Source organism: Mercenaria mercenaria, chromosome 17 (assembly GCF_021730395.1).
Source record: "Mercenaria mercenaria strain notata chromosome 17, MADL_Memer_1, whole genome shotgun sequence".
NCBI lineage: Eukaryota > Metazoa > Mollusca > Bivalvia > Venerida > Veneridae > Mercenaria > Mercenaria mercenaria.
The window spans coordinates 530,583-556,549 of record NC_069377.1 but is presented as its reverse complement, the minus strand read 5'-3'; the positions used below and the strand labels follow the sequence as shown (position 1 = coordinate 556,549).

Sequence of the window (25,967 nt, the reverse complement as noted above, 5' to 3'; positions counted from 1 at the left end):
GACAGTAACCTAATATTCTATTTATCCTGCAGTCAATAAAATCTGTGTATAACATATATTTACTTTCAAAATGTTTTTTTTTATACAAAAATAATCCAGAATTTCACTCACTTGTGAATTCCTACGCCCTTCAACCCCTTGTCTGCTTGATCCAGTTACACACGATCATTCCTTACAATAAAACACTATTTCATACCACATACTTTGCCTTCTGAAGTTCTGTGTATTATAAATTATCGGTGCTAACAGGGCATTCGCGTACAAAACAAGAAAAGTGGTTTTTACTCGGATAAAATACAGCCGAAAACCACGCTTGAGATGAATTCAAATGCCCGCAGTCTTAAATTTACTCCATTTTCGTACAAGACAATGTGAGATAATGCAATTCCAGATCCAATAATTACAATAAACGACTACTTAAATCTGGTTATTTGTGTAAATTTAACTAAAAATGAGTAAACGCCAAAATATACAAAGTCAAGGTCGATTCACACAGACTTTAAAAACAGTCACCGTACCATTCCGTATGGAGGTTTACAAGGACAGAGTGAACCAATTTATTTTTTTTACCGTGGCTGTCCTCATAAAATGATGAGATGTTTGAGCTTCGAACTCTTGGCCCAGTTTACATTGCCTATAGCACATATACTTGAAAAAGTAGTCCGTCAGTTGCATTGACGGTATAAACATGCATTGACTGAATAAACCTCAAGTTTACACGGCGTGCAGATATCGGCCTGATAAATGCATGGTGGTAGGATAAATTATACACCAACTGTCAACTGGTAGTAAGTATAAATTATACATCCACTGTCAACTGGTAGTAAGTATAAATTATACATCCACTGTCAACTGGTAGTAAGTATAAATTATACATCCACTGTCAACTGGTAGTAAGTATAAATTATACCGAAATTGCCTTGAAATGCGTTTTAACTCTTACATAGACTTGAAAAAGGAACAAGATTTAGTCATTCTCTGTTGCCCAGCGTTTCTCTTAACGAAATTTTATAAGACTGGTAAGTCTAGAGATATGGATTTATATATTTACAAACATTTAATTGTGCCCTTTAACGTACTTTGGAATAGAATTATAACGGTTTCACTTGAAGTTTGTTATTGAAATTTTGTCATAGATACGTTTTTCTTGAAACAAACCCCTTCAGTTTACTTTCCATTTACAGAATTGTTTGTACAGAAGAAGGTTAACTTCTAACATCAAAATAATGATTGTAACATTTTCATACGATATTTCATTCTATCCGTCTCACTTACCTTATTATAAGTTGCATTTATATTCTTTGATTCTCCTTATGTCAAAAATAAGTGTTTTTTTCTCGCTCAAGTTGACGTTAATCCAGAGAGTTGTATTTGGAAATATTACCATACGTTACTTTAAGATAGATTAGATATATTTGCAATTTCATACTGGTATGAGATATTAGAAATCAATGGTAGTCTTTTTTCTGTTTCAGTTTTGGATCTATGATAGTTTCAAATGCTACTGGTATAATATGGAACAATGAAATGGACGATTTTGACACGGATCCAGCACGCGTAAGAACTTTTGTAGTACCACGATTTAACATAAGTATAATTAATGATTCTGTTATGCTTTACTGAAAGCGGCAAGATGCCTCAAATGTATTCGCTAAATGTCCGCTGGTCAGTTAAAACGATAAAAAACGACAAAAAGATTATGAACAAAAGGCAGTCATTACACTGTCCACAGCTTTATCAGAGCAGATGATTTGGTTGTTTGGATGCTTGTTTTTACGCAAAAAAGAGGGATTTTAACATGGATTGAATGTTATCGTAAATATGATTTGAGGGAATGGCTACAATTTGTTTACTGAATTACATTTTCAAATGAAAACGATGTATCGAGTTGAATGGGTGCGTCGCGACAAACTCGAAAATGCATTGTTAGGTTTTTGTTAACCTGGTGTTTCGAACTCAGATAGTACTAAAATATGGTTGATTTTGTAGCTATTTGTATGTGAAGCGTTTCAATAAATATTCCTTTCCTGTAAGTACTGTGTTTAATGAGATGTGCTTAAAATCTTACAGAAAATGTTAAAAAGGTCCATTTAACTGAACCGGGAGTTTGCTATTGATTCAGCTTTATGCACTCCCTCTGCATAAAAACAAATCGTTCGCATAACGTTTGATCCATCTGCTATTGTAAAGCTATGTTGAATGTGAAGCATTGCTTAACGTTACGGCGCTGCAATTGTGTGCTTTGAAATATACACCAACATTCAGATCGTATTTCATTCCATGAGTAAAGAGGACATTAAATGTATTATTATATGAGAGATATTGCCACTTAAAATGATTGCAGCAAGCTCAGCAGATATTAATTTAACTGAGTTTCAATGTTACAGGATGTCTCAAACTGTTTTGTATTCGGCCATCAATCCATTTCCAGCGCGTATATACCGCTGTGACATGTAATAAATCTTATACCGTAAAACGCAAAATTGTCTTGCCATGCATATAATTTTCATATGAATTTGAGCGAAGCGTGCCAGATTGGTACTGATCCGGTAAATGTATATCCGATATTATTTCATATTGGTGTATACTAAGTCAAAAGCTATATTCAAAATGGAAATTTTATTCCAGTTATTTTGAATATACTGAATGAAAGGGAAGATCATTTTGAATAACTGAGTTTTGTTCAAGATTTCCTTTTTGGTTGCGGGTTTATCCCGCTACCAAAGTTAAGTGTATTTCTGACAATCATGTAGCATCTTTATTTGATTCCAAATGACATCCAAAGGAATTTGTTCATGTGCTACACAAAGTAGTCCCATTCATGAACAATGCGGATGAATTATCAATGATCAAGCAGGTCTTATTCATCCTCTATCCATTCACACTGGCCATTTAGATTATATAAGGTCTGTCAATGATTAAGCCCATGGTTACAACACTGACTTCCAACTGTTCATGTAAGGTCAGGCAGAGTTTATCTTAGATATGAGGCACATTAGTATTTGTTTCTTATACATGTATAGTTATAGATTGGCATTTAAAATGAAAATAACTCTAGCAAAACCCGCAACCACCAGGCATCTCAAGGCTTTGATTTTATCAAAGTACAGTACAATCTCTTGAAACACCCCTTCACACGCAACCAGAGCGAACTATTACAAGGCATCAACAAAATGACAATATCATGAATCACATGTTTGACGTCGTGGGAGTAAAATAAGGCCATTACATAATTTTGACACTACACTAGTGTGGTAAAGCATTTACGTTGACGTATAAGTATAAGAGACCTTGGTAGAGCTAACTTGGTCTGTAAAAGGTTAAAAAAGAAAAAAAAGAAGAGTTTTCAGGAGGAAAGACTTACATGTCATGGAGAGAATATTACCTTTATGCCTTTCCAACTTGAGTTTATAAAACTCGCTGTATAAAATTGAATTAAAATGCTCGGCAGAGCCTCGTATTTTATTATTTTATTTAACTCGTTTAATAAAGTCAATATGAGAAGAACTATTGTAATATCCTCCATCATATTGAACCATTTCAAATGATACCTCGTCCTAACAGGCGAACGTATATCGTGGCTGAAAGCTATCAAGAATCAATGAATAATTCATTCAGTAATGACAATAAAAAGTGACGTGGGACAATAATAACGTTACTTCATTAACTGACATGTACATTATTATATTTGATTGATGTGTAAATCATTTCCTTTTAATCCAGGGTTTATACATCAAAACAGTGTTCACCTCTGCCATAGTACACGATCGTAATTGTGAGCCGTCACGTCAAAGAATTTTTCAGAAATGTTGTTTTCAAATGTTATGTTGCTGAGAAAAGTATATCTTAAGATATAGAACTGAATGTTTGACTACAGAAATAATAGCACAATACTGTATGACATGATTAGCACGTTTATAGTTAAAATGTGCATACCGCAATTTTGAAACACAAAAACTAAGTACTATTATTTGTAACCGCCATCGAATCAAGGTTGGAAACAAAATGAATCAATGGCTTCTACGTAATATTCATTTATACAAAAAGATGTGTAGTCTGCGAACTTTTTCAAAACTATGTCTTCTGCGCTAGATTCGCAGTAAGATACGAAATAAAAGAACTGTTTAAGAAAAGATATAAATTCATTTAAGTCTCACTAGGCATGGAAAGAAACATTAAAAACGATGTAGCTATACTAATCATGTCACCCTTTCATGAAATAAATTTCTGAAAATGTTGGATTAAATTAAAATATTATTTAGATGTTAAAGTTTTAAAATTTTACGATACTGGTAATGTTGATATACAACTGGAGACATGCTTTGTTGTTGTTGTTCCTAAATTGTAACTACCAGGTATGTTCATGTCTGACACACTGGCACCAGAACAGAAATAAAATGCAGCTGTACATGTTATACCCTACCCCTAGGTATAATATAGGAACCATGGTCATGGATTGTTTTATTTGAGAAATGTAGCTTGAAATGGGTTAGTGTATTTTCCCGTTCATGACCATGGTTCTTATAGTATACCTAGGGGCATTTTATTTCTGTTTTGGCGCCAGTGTGCACAGCAATCGATGACTTTAAATAGTATTCGTAGTAAAATGATCAATAGAATGTTACATTACATGTTTTGCAGTCAAATCGAATTATTAGAGTGAAATGTATCTGATATTTTCACAGTGAAAAATATCGTATGTATTTTTCACTGATAAGAAACTATTGATTGGGAAATGTAGACAAAATATGAAATAAAAAGAAAATTTGTTTGGTTGTCGTGTGAGATCAAATATCTTTCACGAATGAAAACCGTATCTTACATTTATGCCACTCGTGAAAATATTGCATCTGGTGTTCACTCGTCAAAGATATTTCAATCTTTCTCTGAAACAAACATTTATCCTCTATACAACCATATATTTAATTAAAATGATGAATATGTCTTTTATGTTGCAGAGTACCAGCGTGAATCGTATAGAACCCGGGAAGCGACCGCGCTCGTCAATGGCACCCTGTATTGTTGTCGATAATCAAGACAATGTTAAGCTGGTTACCGGCGGAGCTGGCGGATCAAAAATTGCCACCTCTGTGGCACAGGTACCAGCATTTAAACTAAAGAATGATTTTTTATGTTTTGGTGGGATTAACGTCCGTTTACAAAACTAGTTCTTTTATTTAGTGTTCATTTTATAGTGTTCTCTGTTCTCTGTTCTCCGTGTGTCATTTAGCAAATGACTTCAGTCTCACGTGTGTAGTAAAGAACTTCGGTTCGACCAGGCACCGATCTCATTGATCGAAATATAATTCTCCGGCTGCTTAGTCTCATTTCAGTTGTTTTTTTTTTCGCAGGGTAGAATCCATAAAATTGGTTGAATTTCGATTAAGCATGAAATAAAAATAAACCTTGTTTGTTTTACATTTAGGATTTAAATATCTTTTACTTGTGAAGACCATAGCTTACATTTTCACGAGTGGTTATGCTAAACATAAATCTGCTGTCTCTGATGTTCACTCGGTCAAAAATATTTCGATCTTACTCTGAAACAAACATATACTAACTCTCTGTTTATCTGTTTATTTTTCAGCTGATAGCAAAAACCTTACTGCTCGGTATGCCGCTGAACGATGCAGTTGACTCGAAAAGACTTCACCACACTTTGAAAGACAATCAATTGTCCCTGGAAAAGGGCTTTCCGGAGGTATTATCTGACACTTCTTTTTATATTTACTTATCTTTCATTTCATCATTTCGTTTTTGCAAAAACGAAAATCGTCCAGAATATACGGGTATGAAAATGCCTACAGCCATTTTAATATTCGGCGAAAAACAAGAAGATGAACACATCTGTACTCAAATTATACATTTATTTCGTTTATCAATACATTATTGAAATGTATTCCAATTAATTATATTTGGCTATATTAGAACGATCAAATATTTTATAATAACGTTCTGAGTAGTGCCGGCGTAAAGGAGACAACTCCACATCGTATCTTTGTGCTGACATATAATTCGTCTCTCTTGTTTGATGTCTTGCTATTTTCTTTCAGGAGATAAAGAGACTATTAACTGAAGAACGGGGACATAGATCTAGTTATTCCAGTAGTAATATATTTTCTGTAATTGAGTCTATATTAGTAGACGATAAAGGGGCACTACTTGCTTACGCGGACCCGCGAAAACTGTCAGGAAAAGCAAGTTACATGTACACTACTGTGAAACAGAAAAGTTAATACACGCGTGTGGTGACTTCTTGTGATCTCTTTAGATTTTGATCAGCATTTGTAAAGGCATTTAAGTATGATACCATTCATCTCGGAACAAATCAACACACAACGGCTTATAGTGCTTATCAAGGTGGCATCTGATTAGAGTTAGCTTTTGTTCTGCTTTTAGTTTATCTTATTGATAAAGTTGACGCATGCGCATTTATAAGAAAGAGTAACGGTGGCATTCAGTGCAACTAACGCTTGCCAGGGTAGATGTCGACGTAAAAAAGTCCAACAAGTAAATATTGAAACAGACATTGCAGAGACAGGTCATTCACTAGACATGCTCACTTACTTTCTGTTCTATAGAATGTAGGGACACTGGTCAGTACATGTATATACTAAGTATAGTGACTTTTATGTTTTGTTCCTTTAGAAAAATCTCTTCTGGGAACTCTAGTATAATTGGTATAACCTTATTTGTTGGTGCAGTTTTCATGCTAATGTGGAAGCTTCTATACAAATAGACTACTATGAAACAGACCGTGACAAGAAATCGGAAGTTAGGTGTTGTGTTCATATATGTTGACTGACTGCTAGTACCTTTGACGGCTTCAGCGGTTCGCATAAAATGGTTACAGTTTTTGTGACTGAAGACCCGTAAAGTGACAAAATTGCTGCACAATTCAAGGAGAACAGAAGATATGTTTAAATAAATGTAAACATAATTTATCGTAATTTTCATCACTATGTTTGTAAATTTTAAATGACCGATGATGCTTTTATACAACTTGAATGTAAAGAATAAATTATTATTTATATTGCTGTTTTCTTTCTTATAATGTAATTGACATATTTTATTTCTTTATTTCATGCGATATGTGAAAAAAATGAAAAAGAATACTGTCAGAGTACAAACTAACAAAAAGGTCTCATTTGAACAGTCTTTCTTCTGTCAAGATATGAAACTATGTAGTCAAGAGTTATCTGTATGAAACGTGCTGTTTCCATAATGGTTCGTCGGAGGGAGCAGTAGCTGCTCCCATCATGGTCCGTCGGAAGGAGCAGGAGCTGTTCCCATCATGGTCCACCGGAGGGAGCAGGTGTTGTTCCCATCATGGTCCGTCGGAGGGAGCAGGTGTTGTTCCCATCATGGTCTGTCGGAGGGTACAGGTGTTGTTCCCATCATGGTCCGTCGGAGGAAGCAGGTGCTGTTCCCATCACGGTCCGTCGGAGGGAGCAGGAGCTGTTCCAATCATGTTCCGTCGGAGGGAGCAGGAGCTGTTCCCATCATGTTCCGTTGGAGGGAGCAGGAGCTGTTCCCATCAAGTTCCGTCGGAGGGAGCAGATGCTATTTCCATCATGGTCCGTCCATCATGGTCCGTCGGAGGGAGCAGGAGCTGTTCCCATCATGGTCCGTCGGAGGGAGCAGGTGCTGTTCCCATCATGGTCCACCAGAAGGAGCAGGTGTTGTTCCCATCATGGTCCGTCGGAGGGAGCAGGTGTTGTTCCCATCATGGTCTGTCGGAGGGAGCAGGAGCTGTTCCCATCAAGTTCCGTCGGAGGGAGCAGATGCTATTTCCATCATGGTCCGTCCATCATGGTCCGTCGGAGGAAGCAGGTGCTGTTCCCATCATGGTCCGTCGGAGGGAGCAGGTGCTGTTCCCATCATGGTCCACCGGAGGGAGCAGGAGCTGTTCCCATCATGTTCCGTCGGAGGGAGCAGATGCTGTTTCCATCATAGTCCGTCGGAGGGAGCAGGAGCTGTTCCCATCATGGCCCGTCGGATGGAGCAGGAGCTGTTCCCATCATGGTCCGTCGGAGGGAGCAGGTACTGTTCCTATTATGGTCCGTCGGAGGGAGCAGTAGCTGTTCCCATTATGGTCTTTTTGTCGGAGGAGCAGGTGCTGTTCCATCATGGTCCGTCGGAGGGAGCAGTAGCTGTTTCCATCATGGTCCTTTTGTCGGAGGGTGCAGGAGCTGTTCCCATCATGGTCCGTCGGAGGGAGCAGGAGCTGTTCCCATCATTGTCCGTCGGAGGGAGCAGGTGCTGTTCCCATCATGGTCCATCGGAGGGAGCAGTAGTTGTTCCCATCATGGTCCTTTTGTCGGAGGGAGTAGGTGCTGTTCCCATCATGGTCCGTCGGAGGGAGCAGTAGCTATTCCCATCATGGTCTTTTTGTCGGAGGGATCAGGAGCTGTTCCATGGTCGTCGGAGCATTTTCCCATCATGGTTAGGAGGAGACCGTCATCAGTTTGTGGGGAGCAGGTGCTGTTCCACAGTCGTCGGGAGAGTGTTCCACATGGTCATCCGAGGGCAGGAGTGTTCTCATGTCGCCGAGGACAGAGCTGTTCTTCAGTCGTAGGAGAGGTCCTTCCTTATGTCCGTCGGAGGGAGCAGGTGTGTAATCATGTCGTCGGAACAGTGCTGTTCCAATCATGGTCCGTCGGAGGGAGCAGAAGTCCATCAGGTCTTTTTTCGGGAGCAGGTGCTTTCTCAGTCTGGGACAGAATGTTCCTCATGTCCATCGAGGGAGCAGGAGCTGTTCCATCATTGTCCGCCGGAGGGACCAGGAGCTGTTTCTTTCATGGTCCGTTGAAGGGAGCAGGTGCCGTTCCCTTCATGGTCCGTCGGAGGGAGCAGGTGCTGTTCACATCATGTTCCGTCGGAGGGAGCAGGTGCTGTTCCAATCATGGTCCGTCGCAGGGAGCAGGTGGTGTTCCCATCATGGACCGTCGGAGAGAGCAGGTGCTGTTCCATCATGGTCCGTCGGAGGGAGCAGGTGCTGTTCCATCATGGTCCGTCTGAGGATTCCGAAGCAGGTGCTGTTCCATCATGGTCCGTCTGAGGATTCCGAAGCAGGTGCTGTTCCATCATGGTCCGTCTAAGGATTCCGAAGCAGGTGCTGTTCCATCATGGTCCGTCGGAGGGAACATGTGCTGTTCCCATTTTGGTCCGTCGGAGGAAGGAGGGTATGTTTCTGTTGTGATATTTAACCATTGACCTAACCATTTTAACTGGTAATAGGACAGGCAATTACTGAAAACAAGTATAAAATACTGGTCAACACGTGAGTAAAATTTATATTTTATCTTATATTTTTATTGATAGAACTTTTTTCGAAAATTGGAGAATGTAGTTCCGTGTAACAACACTTGTACTACAGGTTGGCTGCTATTTCATTAAAATATTATGCAAGTTGTGGTGTCAGGAGCTTTTCTCCCGAATCTGACAGTGGCATATTTTCATATCAGCCAGTATCGAACACCATTCCGATGAATAGATACACTGTAAGAACATACCTGTGCATGCAAATGGTGTAGAAATGAATTACACGTATTCCCATACACCAACGAATTACGAAAAACACAGTAAAGTTAAAACACTACTATTTTTGAAAGTGGTGGCGCTATCACTCAAGTGGTGGCGCTGTTGTATAAGACTAGTGGCCAGTATATTCAATTTTAATAAATGAAATATCTGTCTGCAAGCCACGGAAATTTCTACAATAATCGATGTTATCAACCTATCCCACACTATACCCAAATTACGTTACTCAACAAAATACATGTAGTAACCTCTACGTGATCGCAAAATAATCTACATGTATATGAATTCAGATTGTACATCTAAGCTCTATTGATTAATCATATTTAATTGACTGGAATTTAAAACGTACTGTACTCACTTTTTCAGGAAGAATTGTAAGGTCTTTTGCAATGACATGCAAACGACGTATAAAAACAAAGGGAAGTAACATTCAGAACCTTAATATAAAAAAAAATTCTACACTATCTTCAAATTATTTCCTGGACACAAATCTTTGTTTGAAATAAAGGTATTGCTACTATTTTTCTTGACCTGAATTTAAAATACACTTACGTTTGTATTTAAGTACAATATTGCAAGGTTAGAAATAATTTTACATTAACATTTTAAACAAAGGAAAATATTTACTTTGACTACAAGAGTCCCAAGGGTCTGTGAGTATTTTGTTCTTTTTTGTTTCTTTGATAAAGAATGTTTCATAAAGGTAAATAAACTATGATCGTGTTTTTCTTTCTTTAATAACATAATTCATTGCAGGAAAATAATCAGTTAGAGAATATTGTGTTTGTTTTGTTCCGGACGCGTCAGCAGTTCGTATTATTGAATGCCGTAACAGCACCACCACTACTGTATAGCGCCATCACTAGAGTTGTAGCGCCACCACTTTTAAAAATCCTGGTATATTTCTTTTAACCCGGGATTCTATTATTCATGGTGTGTGCGTATATAACTATTTATCATTTCTGCCTCATTTGCATGCGCAGGTATGTTCTTACAGTGTGTTTATTCATCGGAATGGTGTTCGAATACAGGCCGATATGAAAATGTGCCACTGTCAGATTCGGGAGAAAAGCTCCTGACACCACAATTTGCATATTATTTTAATGAAATTACATCCAAACTGTAGTAAAATTGTTGTTACACGGAACTACATTCTCCGATATTCGAAAAAAAGTTATATCAATAAAAATATAAGATAAAATATAAATTTTACTCACGTGTTGACCAGTAGAAACGGGCGAGCTGCACCACGGAAATGTCGATAGCTCTTTTCCTTACCACCACAATTTGGTGGTGGCGCTAGCGTTTAGTAGCCGTGTATTTTGATACATCTTTGATACCGTGGGTGTGAAATCAAGTAACATGGTTTTGATATTATACCAACTGGTGTAATAATATTTTGACCTTGACCTTGTATTAGGCATTGAAGTTGATAGAACTGATTTTGTCAATTATAGGCAAAGGAAAAGAAATTTTGATGTTTCAGCAGAAAATGTCATAATTCGATAAAATAATCCTTTCCGCTTCGAATTTATCAAAATTGCTAAACTTGAATTGTGCCCATTGAACATGGATATCCTCACATACCGTGCTATTCTCTAACTAACGAAGTTTTAGTACAGATCATCTTCACTTGGATGATGATCGAATAAAAGTTTGAAGCAAACATACATGTGAGGTGCATTTAAGCAATTTTGAATCAATTCCTTCAAAACGTTTATGGAATTTGAAAACACCAAGTTTCTTCACTGTGGTCTATTTTATGAAATTAAGAAAAAGCTATAATTCTAGAAAAAGTAGCAAAAGAAAAAAATCTATTACGTATGGTCATCTTTTTTCATCTTTTTATCTAGGTCTTTCATCTGTGAATCTTTCAGTAGTGTTTGAGGAGTTGGGCACACACGACTTTTCTCTATATTCTATTTAGCAAAACAATCAAAGGCCTATATCTGTGGTAAAATAGACACAGCAAATATTCCTTCCTTTATATGCATCAAGCTTGTTCATCTTTGAAAGTTTGAAGCAAATCAGGCTAATAGTGTAGAAGAAGTAGGACACACAAGCTTTTTCTCTATATTCTATAAAGCACAACTACCAAAGGGCCATCACTGCAGTAAAATAGTCACAGAAGTAAAATCTTCCTTTATAGTCATCTACACATCCATCTTCTTATCTGTGAAAGTTTGAAGCAAATTAGGCTTATAGTGTGGGAGTAGTTGGACAGACAAGATTTCGGGACGTACGGATGTACGGACAGCAGCAACGCTATATGCTCCCCCAGCACACACATACACATTTATGTGGGGCGGGGCACATAAAAACTGATGAACTCGGCTGAGCCTAGCATTATATTATTAATAATCTCAGTAAGAAAAGACATTTATGTAAGACCCTTTATGTAATACCGACCCGTGGAGACGAACCAGAATGAGATCGTAGTGTCTTTAATTACGAGAACAATCCTGTTTTTAAGTTCAGGGTACATTTAAACGGAACTTGGAGACCAGTACGAATACAAACACTAGCAAATGATTGGACAGTTCATATAACATTAAACTAAATAACAAATGTTATTATTTACACGTCATATCTGTTTCAAATGCCTGAAAATATACAACTTAACAACTTGATAACAGTTTATGTTGAGTCTGCGATGGCAAGTTGGAATAAATCTCGACCGTTTTAGTTAGCGTTTGTCTTTAAGCAAATCGCGGCCCAATCCGTACACATTCACACTCCTACGACATATTAGTTATACAGAAATACACACTCTTATATTACATACGCAATTTTCAGCTTCAGTGTTACTTGATATGAAAAGATTACCGATTTTGGTAAACTCATTCTCTTGAAGATTGTTTCACAGAGTTAAATGTAGACTAATGAAGCTGAAATGTAAACATTTATTTAGCAAAAACAATGCTCATTTTTACAGATCTAAATATCCTACAAACTTGGCAACCGGTAAACACATACAACTGGCAAAAAGTCTACTCCGTAGTTACACCTTGAATACTAAGCGTTTTGAATGCTATAAAAGGGAGATAATTATGTCAAACAAGAGGGTCATGATGACCCTGGATCGCTCACCCGAGTAATATGAGCTACATGTTTCAAATGTCAAACTGAATTTTTTTTGAAGATTTTCCAATGTACAATCAAGTACCCCCTGGGGCGGGGCCAATTTTACCCCGGGGGGTCAAAATTTGAACAAAATTTGTAGAAGTCTACTAGGCAATGTTACATATCAAACATCTAAGATCTAGGCCTTCTGGTTTATTTTTTAGCAAATTTATGAAGATTTCCCTATGTACAATCAAGTAACCCCTGGGGCTGGGTCAATTTGATCCTGGGGGTCAAGATTTAAACAAATTTTGTAGAGGTCCACTAGGCAATGCTACATGTCAAATATTTAAGCTCTAGGCCTTCTGGTTTATTTTTAGAAAATTTTGAAGATTTTTCTATGTACAATCAAGTAACCCCATGGGACGGGGTCAATTTGACCCCGGGGGTCATGACTTGAGCAAATTTTGTAGAAGTCTACTAGGCAATGCTACATATCAAATATCTAAGATCTAGGCATTCTGGTTTATTTTAAGATAATTTTTGAAGATTTTCCTATATAAAATCAAGCGACCCCTGGGGCGGGGGTCAATTTTGTTCCCCAGGGGCCAAGGTTTGAACAAATTTTGTAGAGGTCCACTAGGCAATGCTACATGTCAAATATCTAAGCTCTAGGCCTTCTGGTTTATTTTTAGAAAATTTTGAAGATTTTTCTATGTACAATCAAGTAACCCCATGGGACGGGGTCAATTTGACCCCGGGGTCATGATTTGAAATATTTTTTGTAGAAGTCTATTAGGCAATGCTACATGTCAAATATCTAAGATCTAGGCCTTCTGGTTTATTTTTAGAAATTTTTTGAAGATTTTCCTATATAAAATCAAGTGACCCCTGGGGCGGGGTCAATTTTGATCCGGGGGTAATAATTTGAACAAATTTTGTAGAGGTCCACTAGACAATGCTACATGTCAAATATCTAAGCTCTAGGCCTTCTGGTTTTTTTTTTTTGAAGATTTTCCTATAGAAATCTATGTAAAATCAAGTGACCTCTGGGGCGGGGTCAATTTTGACCCCGGTGTCATGATTTGAACAACTTTAGTAGAGGTCCACTAGTCAATGCTACATGTCAAATAACTAAGCTCTAGGCTTCTGGTTTCTGAGAAGATTTTTTAAGATTTTCCTATGTAAAATCAAGTAACTCCATGGGGCGTAGTCAATTTGACCCCGGGGGTCATGATTTGAGCAAATTTTGTAGAAGTCTACTAGGCAATGCTACATGTCAAATATCTAAGATCTAGGCATTCTGGTTGATTTTAAGATAATTTTTGAAGATTTTCCTATATAAAATCAAGTGATCCCTGGGGCGGGGGTCAATTTTGACCCCGAGGGGCCAAGATTTGAACAAATTTAGTAGAGGTCCACTATGCAATGCTACATGTCAAATATCTAAGCTCTAGGCCTTCTGGTTTATTTTTAGAAAAATTTGAAGATTTTTCTATGTACAATCAAGTAACCCCATGGGACGGGGTCAATTTGACCCCGGGGTCACGATTTGAAATTTTTTTGTAGAAGTCTATTAGGCAATGCTACATGTCAAATATCTAAGATCTAGGCCTTCTGGTTTATTTTTAGAAATTTTTTGAAGATATAAAGCTCTAGGCCTTCTGGTTTATTTTTTATTTCTTTTTTTTGATGATTTTCCTATAGAAATCTATGTAAAATCAAGTGACCTCTGGGGCGGGGTCAATATTGACCCCGGGGTCATGATTTGAACAACTTTAGTAGAGGTCCACTAGGCAATGCTACATGTCAAATAACTAAGCTCTAGGCTTCTGGTTTCTGAGAAGAAGATTTTTTAAGATTTTCCTATGTAAAATCAAGTGACTCCTGGGGCGGGGTCAATTTTGATCCCGGGGTCATGATTTGAACAAATTTGGTAGAGGTCTACTAGGCAATGCTTCACACCGAATATCTAAGCTCTAGGTCTTCTGGTTTTTGAGAAGAAGATTTTTAAAGTTTTTCCTTTCAGTTGCCATGGCAACCAGAGTTCTGCATGGAATTCAATTCTTTGAACAATTTTTGTAGAGCTTTACCCAAGAAACATTCCTGTGAAGTTTGGATGAAATTGGCCTAGCGGTTTATGAGGAGATGTCGTTTAAAGTAAAAGTTTACGAACGGACGACGGACAGCGGACGGTGAACGATCAGAATAGCTCACCCTGAGCCTTTGGCTCTGGTGAGCTAAAAATGGAAAATGATCCTTTGGAAGCAAAGAATGCAACCAAGCAGAATAATTCCAGACTCGGCTTTACTGAGTCAGTTCATGAGAGGTGATGAAATATGCAACACCTATCAGGCCCTCTAGCACCGGCTTAAGCGGAACTCTATTACACATCAATTGAATGGACTTCATGATCCCAAAGGACCAGAAAATATACAACAGCACTGAAAAGCAAGTTTAACTGTATACCGTTTTACCTGCTGCATCACAAGTTATTTTCGAGATATTGACAAATGCACATTTTTCCTTTCTTCACATTATGTCTGTTATATGGCGCGTCCGGAAGAAAGTCGAAGTCATCTGCAAGTGTACTTGAGATCTCTGACAGATGCCTTTCAATTAATATATCAGCATACGTCTGCAAGAATTGTATCGCAAATCAACATTTATGCTAAACTCGAGTGGTACTTATCATATATTAGCATAGTCAAACAAGCGACCTTATTTTCAAATTGGCTTATGAGTAACAAATGACATTCAAATTAGTTTACATCCTTAAGAATAGACGAGTAGCCACTAGATTGATAATAAAGCATTGTTCACAACATTTAGAATATTTTCTTCCATGTGATAGTGATAAAACGATAGGAACGTCTCCAGAACAGACAGAGAGCTCCTTTTTATTCTAGCTACATGTATGTCAGTGTATATTTGGACAGACATCCTGGATCTTTAAAGTGTCCAGAGTATAATAACGATGCACGCGAGTACTGCTTTCATGGAAGGATCAGTACAGCCTCTTTGTTGGGTTGGAAACATCCAAGAGCATCTCAGATCTGGACCTCTGGATTGTCAGCTGTTTGGTTTAACGCGGGTTTACTACAACCACACTTTGATAAACATTATAATTTTATAATTTTATGTGTCTACAAAGAGCTTTCTTCTGCGACGTGATTGAATTTTACCTCAGGTGTCAGTGTCCGGTCGGCTGGAGTTAGGTTCCTTGCCTTAATGATTCCAACAAAGTACTCCTGAAACAGACATTCAACCGTAAGTTTTACACTGAAAGTTCCACAGTACAAATTCGACATCATGAGTGTCTACGACGAAAGTGTTCTATAGCCCAGTGGTTTGTTCACTGGCTTTATAGGCGTAAAGTCGTGTGTACGAACATACATCTGTCATTCATTCACTTATGTATACAATTTATATATACATTGTGTGTGATATGATGATTTTTAATGGTAAATTCTAAGTGAATATTATTTGTTGCTCAGATCTTCCTGTGATGCTTATAATTAATGTTTGATAATTATTCATTGTAACAAATTATTAGGTGAAAACTAATCATTGTAACCAATTATAGTGTGATAATTATCATTACTTGTGACATTAAATGTAAACAACTGCGTTTTAAAATAGTTTTCCTTACCTTGCATCTTGCTATATCATATCGCATCACATGTAGCTACACATTGTTAAGATTGAACAATGCAACTGAATTATCTAGATCTAAAATACATTTAAATGTATGTACAGTTTAAAGTTAGAAAAGAAGAGATTGATAAACATTTATATACATTTATTTCGATGCAATCAGCTGGCGATTACTAAACAACGATTCTTTTCGGGAGAATTCACTATTGTCAGATAATACTATGACCAGGTTGAAAGGAATTACCGGTATCTTTTTACAAAACCCTATAGCACTTGGTGGCATTTATGCAATTTTCAAGCATATGGCTGTATCTCTGATACACAATCATTTTTCATTCCTCTTTTTCACATGTTTGTGTTCGACTTTACCTGAACTAAACTTTATACCTAAAAGACGACGTCAAACAAAATTCTAGAATATTCGTCCTGCTTAAATACTATCGATCAATTATATGCAGCATTACAAAATGTATTTTATAGTTGTGTACTTTTCTGTACAATTATCCAGCTGCTCTTTTATCATAAAAAGAGAAGGTATACCTGCCTAAATATATAAACTGGTTTTATGAAAGATATTGTCCATCAATGCTGATCAGACCGCTGTTGAAATAAATACGACAGTTTGAAAATTTGGAAAATGTATGATCATGGAAGCATGCAGTTAAGTGTTGATGACTTCATTTGCGAATTCTTGCAAACAGATGAACTACAGAACAGTATTTTGAGTTTTAGATACCAATCAAAAAGAGAAGATGATGTTTCTCAGACATAAAAACAATTAAAATATATATCTAAAAACAGATTAAATCCACCATTTTGTTTCTGTTGCAAAATTAGCCGCCATTTTGAATTACGTTTGGCCACGGAAACAGAATGGCTTCCGTTTCTATCAAATTTTGAACATTGCAGAAATGTTGTTTTTCTCTGTAAGTAAAGTTATTCAATAATCTGATTAAAGGATACAGTTGGTTTCTTATTTCTTCTTCCAGTAAACAGAAGAAGAACGTTATTTTCAATACATTGTTTTCCCACCTTCCGCCACAGTTTTGCTTGTAAAGATACCTCACGCTGAAATTTAAAATATTCGATTTAATACATCTTTTATTTTTTCATTTCAACTTATATAACGTTCTGTATATTGTAAACATTTTGCTGCATTAAATTTCATTGTTCATCTAAAATGTTTTAGAATTGTTTATATTTAAACAAATCTTAAGTCTTATCAAACTGGTTTTAACTGAGTCAAGTTTGTCTTGAACTCTTTTATTTCATTTATAAAAAATCTAACTAAACCTCAGTATTATTGTGATGTTACAATACCATGCTTAATACTGAGGAGTAAAAAATTGTTTCCCGTTACCCTCCCGGCCCTATGTTTTCCGGCCCTATGTTTTGCCGCTGACCCCAGAAACATTTCCCGCGGACATCCATTGAATTCAAATATTTACAAATCATGCATGTAACACAACTTTCTGTATGGCTATGTGATATTTTTGGAATAAATCCAGAGCTATTTGTACTATGCACATGCCTGCATGATGGCTGGATTGATGCAACTGGGTATGTATAACATATGACCTAATGAACTCACAACAGTATCATCTACTATCAACATGCAATTATCCTATCAAGTTTTAAGGCAATAAGCCTTATTAATCAGAAACCGTTTGCAATATCAACGTTATTGTGACTATGACCTCTGCGATACAATACTGACCCTAAAACAACTTGGGTTATCTCCTGACCATAAGTACCCATCTTATAAAATCTGACGACTGTAAGCCGAAAAGTGCTCAATATATTGATCGGAAATCATTTTCAGTGACAATTACAGTGAACTTGACAACTAGGGGTCATCTACCGATAGCGAACACTCGTCAAAAAAAAAAGAAGAAAAAAAAAATATGCGGCCAATGTTGAGCGGTCAGAAACTACTTTGAGTGTCGAGGTAAATGTGTCCGTGATACTTAAAATATTAACGCTAAAACATGGACGAATCTTTTGTTGATCATGGGCAATCGTCCTATAAAGGGTAAAGATCGTAAGCTGAGTGCTCTTTGGTTATTGTGCGGACACCGTTTTCAGTCTCGATGTCAATGTGACATTGCCCTTTCAATGTGATCTTGACCGTATCAGAGATCACCAAAAGATCACAAGCAATCGTCTTATGACATTAGAAAGCAGTAGACCAAAAGTTGCTTTGCTAATTGTGAGGAAACCATTTTATTTTACCCGAAGACAACAGACAAGTGTCGTATGAAGTTTGACGGCTTCAAGTCAAAGCGGTAGAGGCTGTAAAAGTTCTCCTCATACTTGGACTCAGTGCTGTTATATTTTCGGTTCTTTGGGATCATGAAGGGAAGTGCATTCTGTTTTACTGTAATAGAATTCCGTTTCAGTCGGTAGGCCTACTCGGACGCGTGTGGGATTTTGCACATTTCGCTACCTCTCGTGAACTGACTCATTCAAATCCAGTCTGCTATTACATGTATATTGCTTGGTTGCATTCAATGCTTCAAACGACCTCCTTACAGAGTTTATCACTTCTAGAGCGGAAAGCGTTTTTCAATTCCGAAATCATTGTGACACTGACCTTTGACCTACTGACACCAACACAATATAGAACATTTGCTACCCAGAGGCAATCATCCTGTGAAGTTTGATTACAATAGGTAGTTATAAGTCAGTAATCACTTACTTGAAACCATATGATCTACAATGACGCAATGACAGACAACTGACCGAATGCACCGAAGAAAAAAACCCACTTACCTTCTTCCGATAGCAGATGTTTGGTATTAGACAGAGCGGAATCTGAATCGCTACAAATGACACTGGCATGAATATATACATCAGAAATGAAATTTGATAGCTCCAGAGCTCTTGTTCTCTCCCTCGTGTTGCTACATCCAAAATCCACGAGATCTTAGCTAAACAAAATATCAATATGTAGAGCGGAATTAAAAGGAAAGTCCACATGAAGTTTCTGCAACGACTTAGATAATCGTACGACCACATTATTGAATCTCTATTCAAGATATCAACAGTTTCCTGTAACAATTCTTCTGGTACCTGAAAGTAGAAAAGGTACCACCAATATGGTGATATAATATATTATAACATGAAACTTTATTAAGAAATAAATTATAGCAAAACAGTGCTTTATCACTATTTATACACGATGGGCGGTTATACGTCGGGCGTAATAATTTCACGAGAGCGACGTATAACCGCCCGAGTGTATAAATAGTGATAAAGCACTGTTTTGCTATAATTCATTTCGATTCTAGTATGTTCTTTCTTGTAAAAATTATATCAAATATGATGGAACTGTTTCTTTGTGCAAGTATGGCGCCAGTAGTAGGTATTTGTTAAAACACGCCAGGCAGAATTCAGTTCGAACGAAAATTATTGCGAATTATTTATAAATGCATAAATGCGAATAACTAATTCAGTATATGTATAAATTAATCAAAACATTTGTGCAATGTGACATTTCGTTTAAAACATGTTTTTACGTAAAATATTTCATGAACTTTGAAAGGGTTATTTCTTGATGCGTACATGGCGCTTAATATCACGTTGACGTGACGTCGACATAACATCGTTCTGATGATTAAAGCATTTTATCACATGTTTGACGTCGCGGGAGTGTAATAAAGCCATTAAATAAAAATGATAATACACTAGTTTATTTTATGCTCTTCAGTGAAATACTGAAATTTATCAGTGAAATAAAATTGATATTTTCAGTTTCAAACAGTGAAAATATCATTTTTATTTTTCACTGGTACGGAACTACACTTGAATGCGAAATGATATGAATTATAAATGATAGAAAATTCTTGCAAAATATTCTTCAGTAAAGGTATAAATGTACAAAAATAATAACAGGATCATAATATTTACATTCTTTTATAAATAAATGTAAAAGAAATCGGGAAACATAATAGAACTATTTATATTTTTTCTACAAAGATATTCTGACGTCAGATATTATTGACGTCATGATGCGACGCACGTGATGTTGCACGGACAAACTGGATATAATTTGGTTAAAACCGTTAAAAATGCATAAAATAAATAGAAAATTTGTTTGTTTCAGTGTTAGATTGAAATATATTTCACTCGTGAACACCATAATTTACATTTTCACTCGTGGCTGCGCCACTCGTGAAAATATTGCATATGGTGTTCATGATCACTCGGTGAAATATATTTCGATCTTACACTGAAACAAACAACTATCCTCTATGTAATAAAGCTTTGACGTCGACGTCATTTATAGTAAAGGAGACGTTGGTCAAATTGTCTTGTTTATATAGTACAAGAAAGTCGAATTTTTGATGTGTCGACAAAAAAGGCTAACATGTGATAAAAAGATAACCATATTAGAATATGTATTAAACCAATTCTGTTTCATGTACATTCATCAATATAACAGAATCGTAAAAGAATATGTCTTGTACCCAGTAAATAGATAGCAAAAATTTAAGTTGTAGCACAAGTTATGTTCACATAGTCGAACGTATAATTAAGACATTCCATAACTGTGAACAAATATCTGACGAAAATAAGAATATGTCGAAATTCCACAAGCCACCTAAAACAACAAAAATGAAGATGATGCAGTCCCTGTTCTTGGACCATCTCGGTGTTAAGATCAGTCTTCTAAAGAACCGTATTTATAAATTTAGTTTTCAGATGTAGACTTTATGGAATTTTCTGTACAACTGTATCAGTTTCAAGGTGATTTAATTTAGGTTATAATTTGCTATGATTTTTCAGTGTTGCAAATTGAATTCCGGACCATAATTTGAATTTAACTGACTTTGGACTCAGTGTTGTTATATTTTCTGGTCCTTTGGGACTATGGAGTATATTCATTTTTACTATAATAGAATTCTGCTTTAGCAGGTGCTAGTGGGCGTTAGTTGTGTCGCACATTTCATTACCTCTGATGAACAGACTCAGTCAAACCGAGTTTGCTAATTATGTTTGCTTAGTTACGTTATCTTCTTTTATATTTTATTTCTTTATACTACTTGGGTCAACTGACCACTATTACATACGTTATAAGATAGCATTGGCCCCATATTTCAACTTTGCGGCGTACAAAATATTCCCGCTAGCAACAGAATATGCATTTGGTTTGCTTCGAATGCCAGAGTCTCTCCGACGAAGGCCGATGTGAACCAGTATCACGAGACAGGCAGTAAGGCAAATCATACATATTCTTTTTAAAAATGCGGCTAAACTTTGTAGTTAATACCAGTGAAGGTTGTAATTCACCACAAGAAAAATTTTGCTATCTCGTTTTGAAAAGGCCACACCAGAAAACCATAAACAAATATGAAAATTGACTTATTAAATGAGCGCTGAAGTTGTAATACAATATTGCTACGTCCTCACGTGAAATTATTTCCACAAAAATATCTCTTTAAGTAGAGACGATATTTACAGCAAATGAATGGAATTCGCCAATACATGTACGACCGGTTCTGGTGTGATCTATTTACTATTGTCCGTAAGTATTGACCTGGCACTCATGAATATTCCGTATGTTTCCGTAAATTAATTTTCGGTGTACGAACCCAAACAATGACATAACTATTGAAAAGCCAATTATATACCATCATGTATCATGTGCAGATATAGCTGTGCGTACAAAGCGTTTTTGCCACTACATGTAATCTCAGGGCTGAGTGTTCGAGTCCTCTGTCTGACATTTTATTTTATTATGATTATATCTGTAAAAGACGGAAACTTGTCACACTTATCATGTTTTATCAACGAAATACTCTATCTATTACCATTCTTCTACGTGCATAAAACCGTTCTACAAAATGTCGTTTAAAATCTTCAGGACCGGACAAGCATTCATTCATTCAACGGACAATTCTAAACTGATTATTTTGATAAATCTATTTTCAGGACACGAATATCACGTGAAATAACAAATGAACGCCCGAAAATATTGGCGGAGATTAATGAGTGCCAGGTCAATACTTACGGACAATACTTGTTTTTGTTTGTTTCTTTTGTGTTTAACGCCATTTTTCAACAGTATTCCAATCTTGTAACGGCGGGCAGTTAACCTAACCAGTGTTCCTGGATTCTGTACCAGTACAAACCTGTTCTCCGCAAGTAACTGCCAACTTCCCCACATGAATCAGAGGTGGAGGACTAATGATTTCAGACACAATGTCGTTTATCAAACAGTCACTGTGGCAACGTTAAATGTCACAACGCCGTTAAATGTCGCAACCACCGTTAAATGTCACAAGGTTGACGTTAAATGTCGCAACCACCGCTAAATGTCGCAAAATCGTCTGCCGCTAAATGTCGCACCTTTAACGTTAAATGTCGCAAAAATTTGCCCACCGTTATATGTCGCAACACCAACGCTAAATGTCGCACTTTCATTTGACACTATGACTATCAATTCCGTGTGTATATTACTTTTTTGAGGGAAGAAAAATTAACAGGTTTATGTAATACAAATAATTATCTTAATGGTAAGCGTTGTTACGTATAGCAACAAGTGGGCCTTGTTGGCCCTAGATCGCTCACCTGAGTTCCACACCTTGCTTGAACAGTCACGCAAGAAAAATATTTATTATTTTGTAATAGGGCCAGTGTTTTAGGACAGAAATATTCTGAGGTTTCTTCTAACTAAATACGATTTGGTAATGATGTTGTATGTTTGTGCGGTTTGGGTATGGGTGAATAACGACACAGAAATCTAAGACACAAACACGCAGCACCAAGACAATTAATAGAAAATATAAATATTTACATTTCTGAAGGGGGGTGGGGAGAGAGAGAGAGAGAGTGGGGGGGGGGCGGGTATGTGTGGGTAGGTGGAAAAGTAGGATAATTAGGGGAATGAACTTGACGAACTATCATTGTCTGAACTGTGGTCATCCTTAAGTAAAATCCCGAAGGATAGCATAATATGGCTCCTCGGAGACTTCAACATGCCTGATATCAACTGGGTCAATGAAACACTCAAACCAAATTGTAAAAATAGAAGTCTCTATGAAGATTTTATGGAAAAACTGTCCCACCTAAATTTGGAACAGATGGTAAAAGTCCCAACCAGGTTGTCCAATACCCTTGACCTCTTCCTTACCTCCCACCCATTCCACGTCCACCTCGTCAAGACACTTCCCGGCCTTGCAACCTCTGACCATGATATAGTATTTCATGAGGTCAAAATTAACAGAGGGCGACCCATCCAGCCAAAGAAACTAATAAAACAATATCGGAAAACTAACTGGGAGGCGATCAGATCTGACATGCGCTCATTTAGTAGTAGTTTTATTAGTAAGGCCCATACAAACCCTGATGAGGCTTGGAACTCATTTAAGGACAGCTTAAATGAATCTTGTATCAAGCATATCCCTACTAAAATATCCAAATCCCGTGCCGACTTGCCTTGGTTAACTCCCAGAATTATCAGGCTTATCCACAAGCGTGATAAACTCTATCACAAACTCAACAAATCCCCAAATCAAGCTAAGAACCAGAAACTGAAGTCCCTAAAATCCTATATACAAAGGCAAATAAGAGCCTCATACTGGTCATACATGGAAAACGTTATCTTTAGCCATGATTCCCAACCTGGTAGAAATAAGAAATTCTATAGTTAATCAAACATAACAAAAAAGAAAATGTCGGCATAGCCCCTCTCAAATCAGAAGGTTTCACCCATACTGATCCTGTCACTAAAGCAAACATCCTTAATAAGCAATTTGAATCAGTTTTCTCCCCACCTAAGCCCCTAAGCCTTAAACATTTGTGCTCCAAACTGTAAACATCCCCTTCCTCCCTAATGGACCAAATAAATGTAACTCCAGAGGGTGTTGACAAACTCCTTCTTGGCCTATCCCCACATAAAGCGTCGGGGCCAGATGAATTATCCCCCCGTGTTCTCAATGAACTTCATCAAGAAATCGCCCCCGTCCTTTGCCACATCTTCAATTTATCCCTAAATACAGGCATTGTCCCTCAAGACTGGAAAAAGGCAACAGTTGCACCAGTCCTTAAAAAAGGTCTCAAATCAAAACCCAGCAACTATCGACGTATTTCTCTGACCTGTATTGCGTCCAAACTCCTTGAGCACATCGTGGTTTCAAATCTTATGTCCTTCTTTGACAAACACAATATTATCAGCCAGTTCCAGCATGGTTTTAGGTCGGGTCATAGTTGCGAAACTCAGCTTATTAATTTTACCCAGGAACTTTATAGTAATTTAGAACAAGGCCAACAAACTGACGTCATCGTAATGGATTTTTCTAAGGCATTTGACAAAGTCGACCATTTGAGGCTAATTTACAAGTTACAATCCCTAGGTATTAGTCCCCAAATAACTAATTGGGTGAAATCCTTCCTCTCTAATCGTACCAGAAGGTCGCAGTTGAAGGTCACCTGTCCAGCGAACTTCCGGTCCTGTCTGGAGTTCCACAGGGGTCTGTCCTTGGGCCTTGCCTTTTCATTGTATACATTAACGACCTGCCTGACTCAGTCAAATGTAAAACCCGTATGTTTGCAGATGACTCCATTGTATACCTCACTGTCAAATCAAATAATGATAGCATAGCCCTTCAAGAAGATCTCCATAAATTAGAAACATGAGAAAGAGTCTGGCAAATGGAATTTAACCCCGACAAATGTGAAGTCCTTAGAGTAAGTAGGAAGAGAAATCCCTTTATATATCCCCACAGGTTACACAATACAGAGTTAAAGTCCACCTCATCAGCTAAATACCTAGGAATAACTATCTCCAATGATCTGAACTGGTCACAACACATAGAAAACATAACTTCTAAGGCAACCTCTTCCCTTTGATTTATTCAGAGAAATGTCAAGACAGATAACATAAAGGTCAAAGAAGCTGCATACACCACCTATGTCCGCCCCCAGCTAGAATACTGTTCAACTGGCAGAAAACCCTCATCCATAAACTTGAACGAGTCCAAAGGTCAGCAGCTAGGTATGTTATGAATGATTACAACTATACAAGCAGTGTAACTGAAATGTTGAAATCCTTAGAATGGAAAACTCTCCAGTACCGTAGGTTAAACTGTTCATTACTTTTGTTTTACAAAGTAAGGACCCAGACCGTTGCTATTGACCAAGGTTACTTGACCCCCATTAGAAATCTGAACTACTTGATCCCTTATTCCAGCACTCAATACTTTGCTAACTCTTATTTCCCTAGAACCATCCGTCTCTGGAAATCCCTCCCCACATCAGTCAAAGCTAGCCCCAGCCTCAGTATCTTTACAGAGAGGCTGGCGGTGGTCACTATGTAATTCTTCCATTCTGTCCTATTTTAACTGTAGCATACTGTCCTTTTATCTTTTACTTTTAATACTGTAATATACTAAATTTCTTTAACAACTGTTTCTCTGACAACGCCGACCAGTCATAATCGGAAATCGATTGTTGGTTGTACCGATGTAGATGTAGATGTAGATGAGACTAAACCAAACAATTTTAAGAGACTAAAAGTAAAATAATATCAAAATTCCTGCTTTACCTAAAAAATGTACAGAGGGCCACAGGATCGTTTTCCGCCATTGAAGCTTGATAGTCACCTTATGGTTTTAAATAAATTCCGTATTCCTAGACAATCCTATGAGGATAGGCTAGGATTAAGGAAGTATGTAACAGGCATCAAGTATATGTTAGAACAT

General features: G+C 37.2%; 2 protein-coding genes across 12 annotated transcripts in view; one reads left to right on the top strand and one right to left on the bottom strand.

Annotated features, from left to right (window-relative positions):
• LOC123536023 (glutathione hydrolase 1 proenzyme-like) overlaps positions 1 to 7,033 on the top strand; it is a 125,967-nt gene extending 118,934 nt beyond the window's left edge. For all 10 annotated transcript variants that reach the window (XM_045318795.2, XM_053528667.1, XM_045318797.2 and 7 more), the window contains exons 11-14: positions 1,476 to 1,557; positions 4,959 to 5,099; positions 5,588 to 5,701; positions 6,054 to 7,033. In XM_045318795.2, the coding sequence (XP_045174730.2) occupies positions 1,476 to 1,557; positions 4,959 to 5,099; positions 5,588 to 5,701; positions 6,054 to 6,236 (520 nt within the window). In that variant the 3' untranslated portion in view covers positions 6,237 to 7,033. The remainder of the gene's footprint in view (positions 1 to 1,475; positions 1,558 to 4,958; positions 5,100 to 5,587; positions 5,702 to 6,053) is intronic.
• A 4,938-nt stretch (positions 7,034 to 11,971) lies between these two features.
• LOC123536364 (uncharacterized) overlaps positions 11,972 to 25,967 on the bottom strand; it is a 29,633-nt gene continuing 15,637 nt past the window's right edge. Inside the window, exons 4-9 of one of the 2 annotated variants that reach the window (XM_053528662.1) lie at positions 19,036 to 19,335; positions 17,227 to 17,331; positions 16,259 to 16,294; positions 15,792 to 15,857; positions 15,076 to 15,244; positions 11,972 to 12,281 (exon numbers count right to left, since the gene is read on the bottom strand). In XM_053528662.1, the coding sequence (XP_053384637.1) occupies positions 15,092 to 15,244; positions 15,792 to 15,857; positions 16,259 to 16,294; positions 17,227 to 17,331; positions 19,036 to 19,335 (660 nt within the window). In that variant the 3' untranslated portion in view covers positions 11,972 to 12,281; positions 15,076 to 15,091. The remainder of the gene's footprint in view (positions 12,282 to 15,075; positions 15,245 to 15,791; positions 15,858 to 16,258; positions 16,295 to 17,226; positions 17,332 to 19,035; positions 19,336 to 25,967) is intronic. The other variant, XM_053528661.1, reaches the window with a different exon arrangement.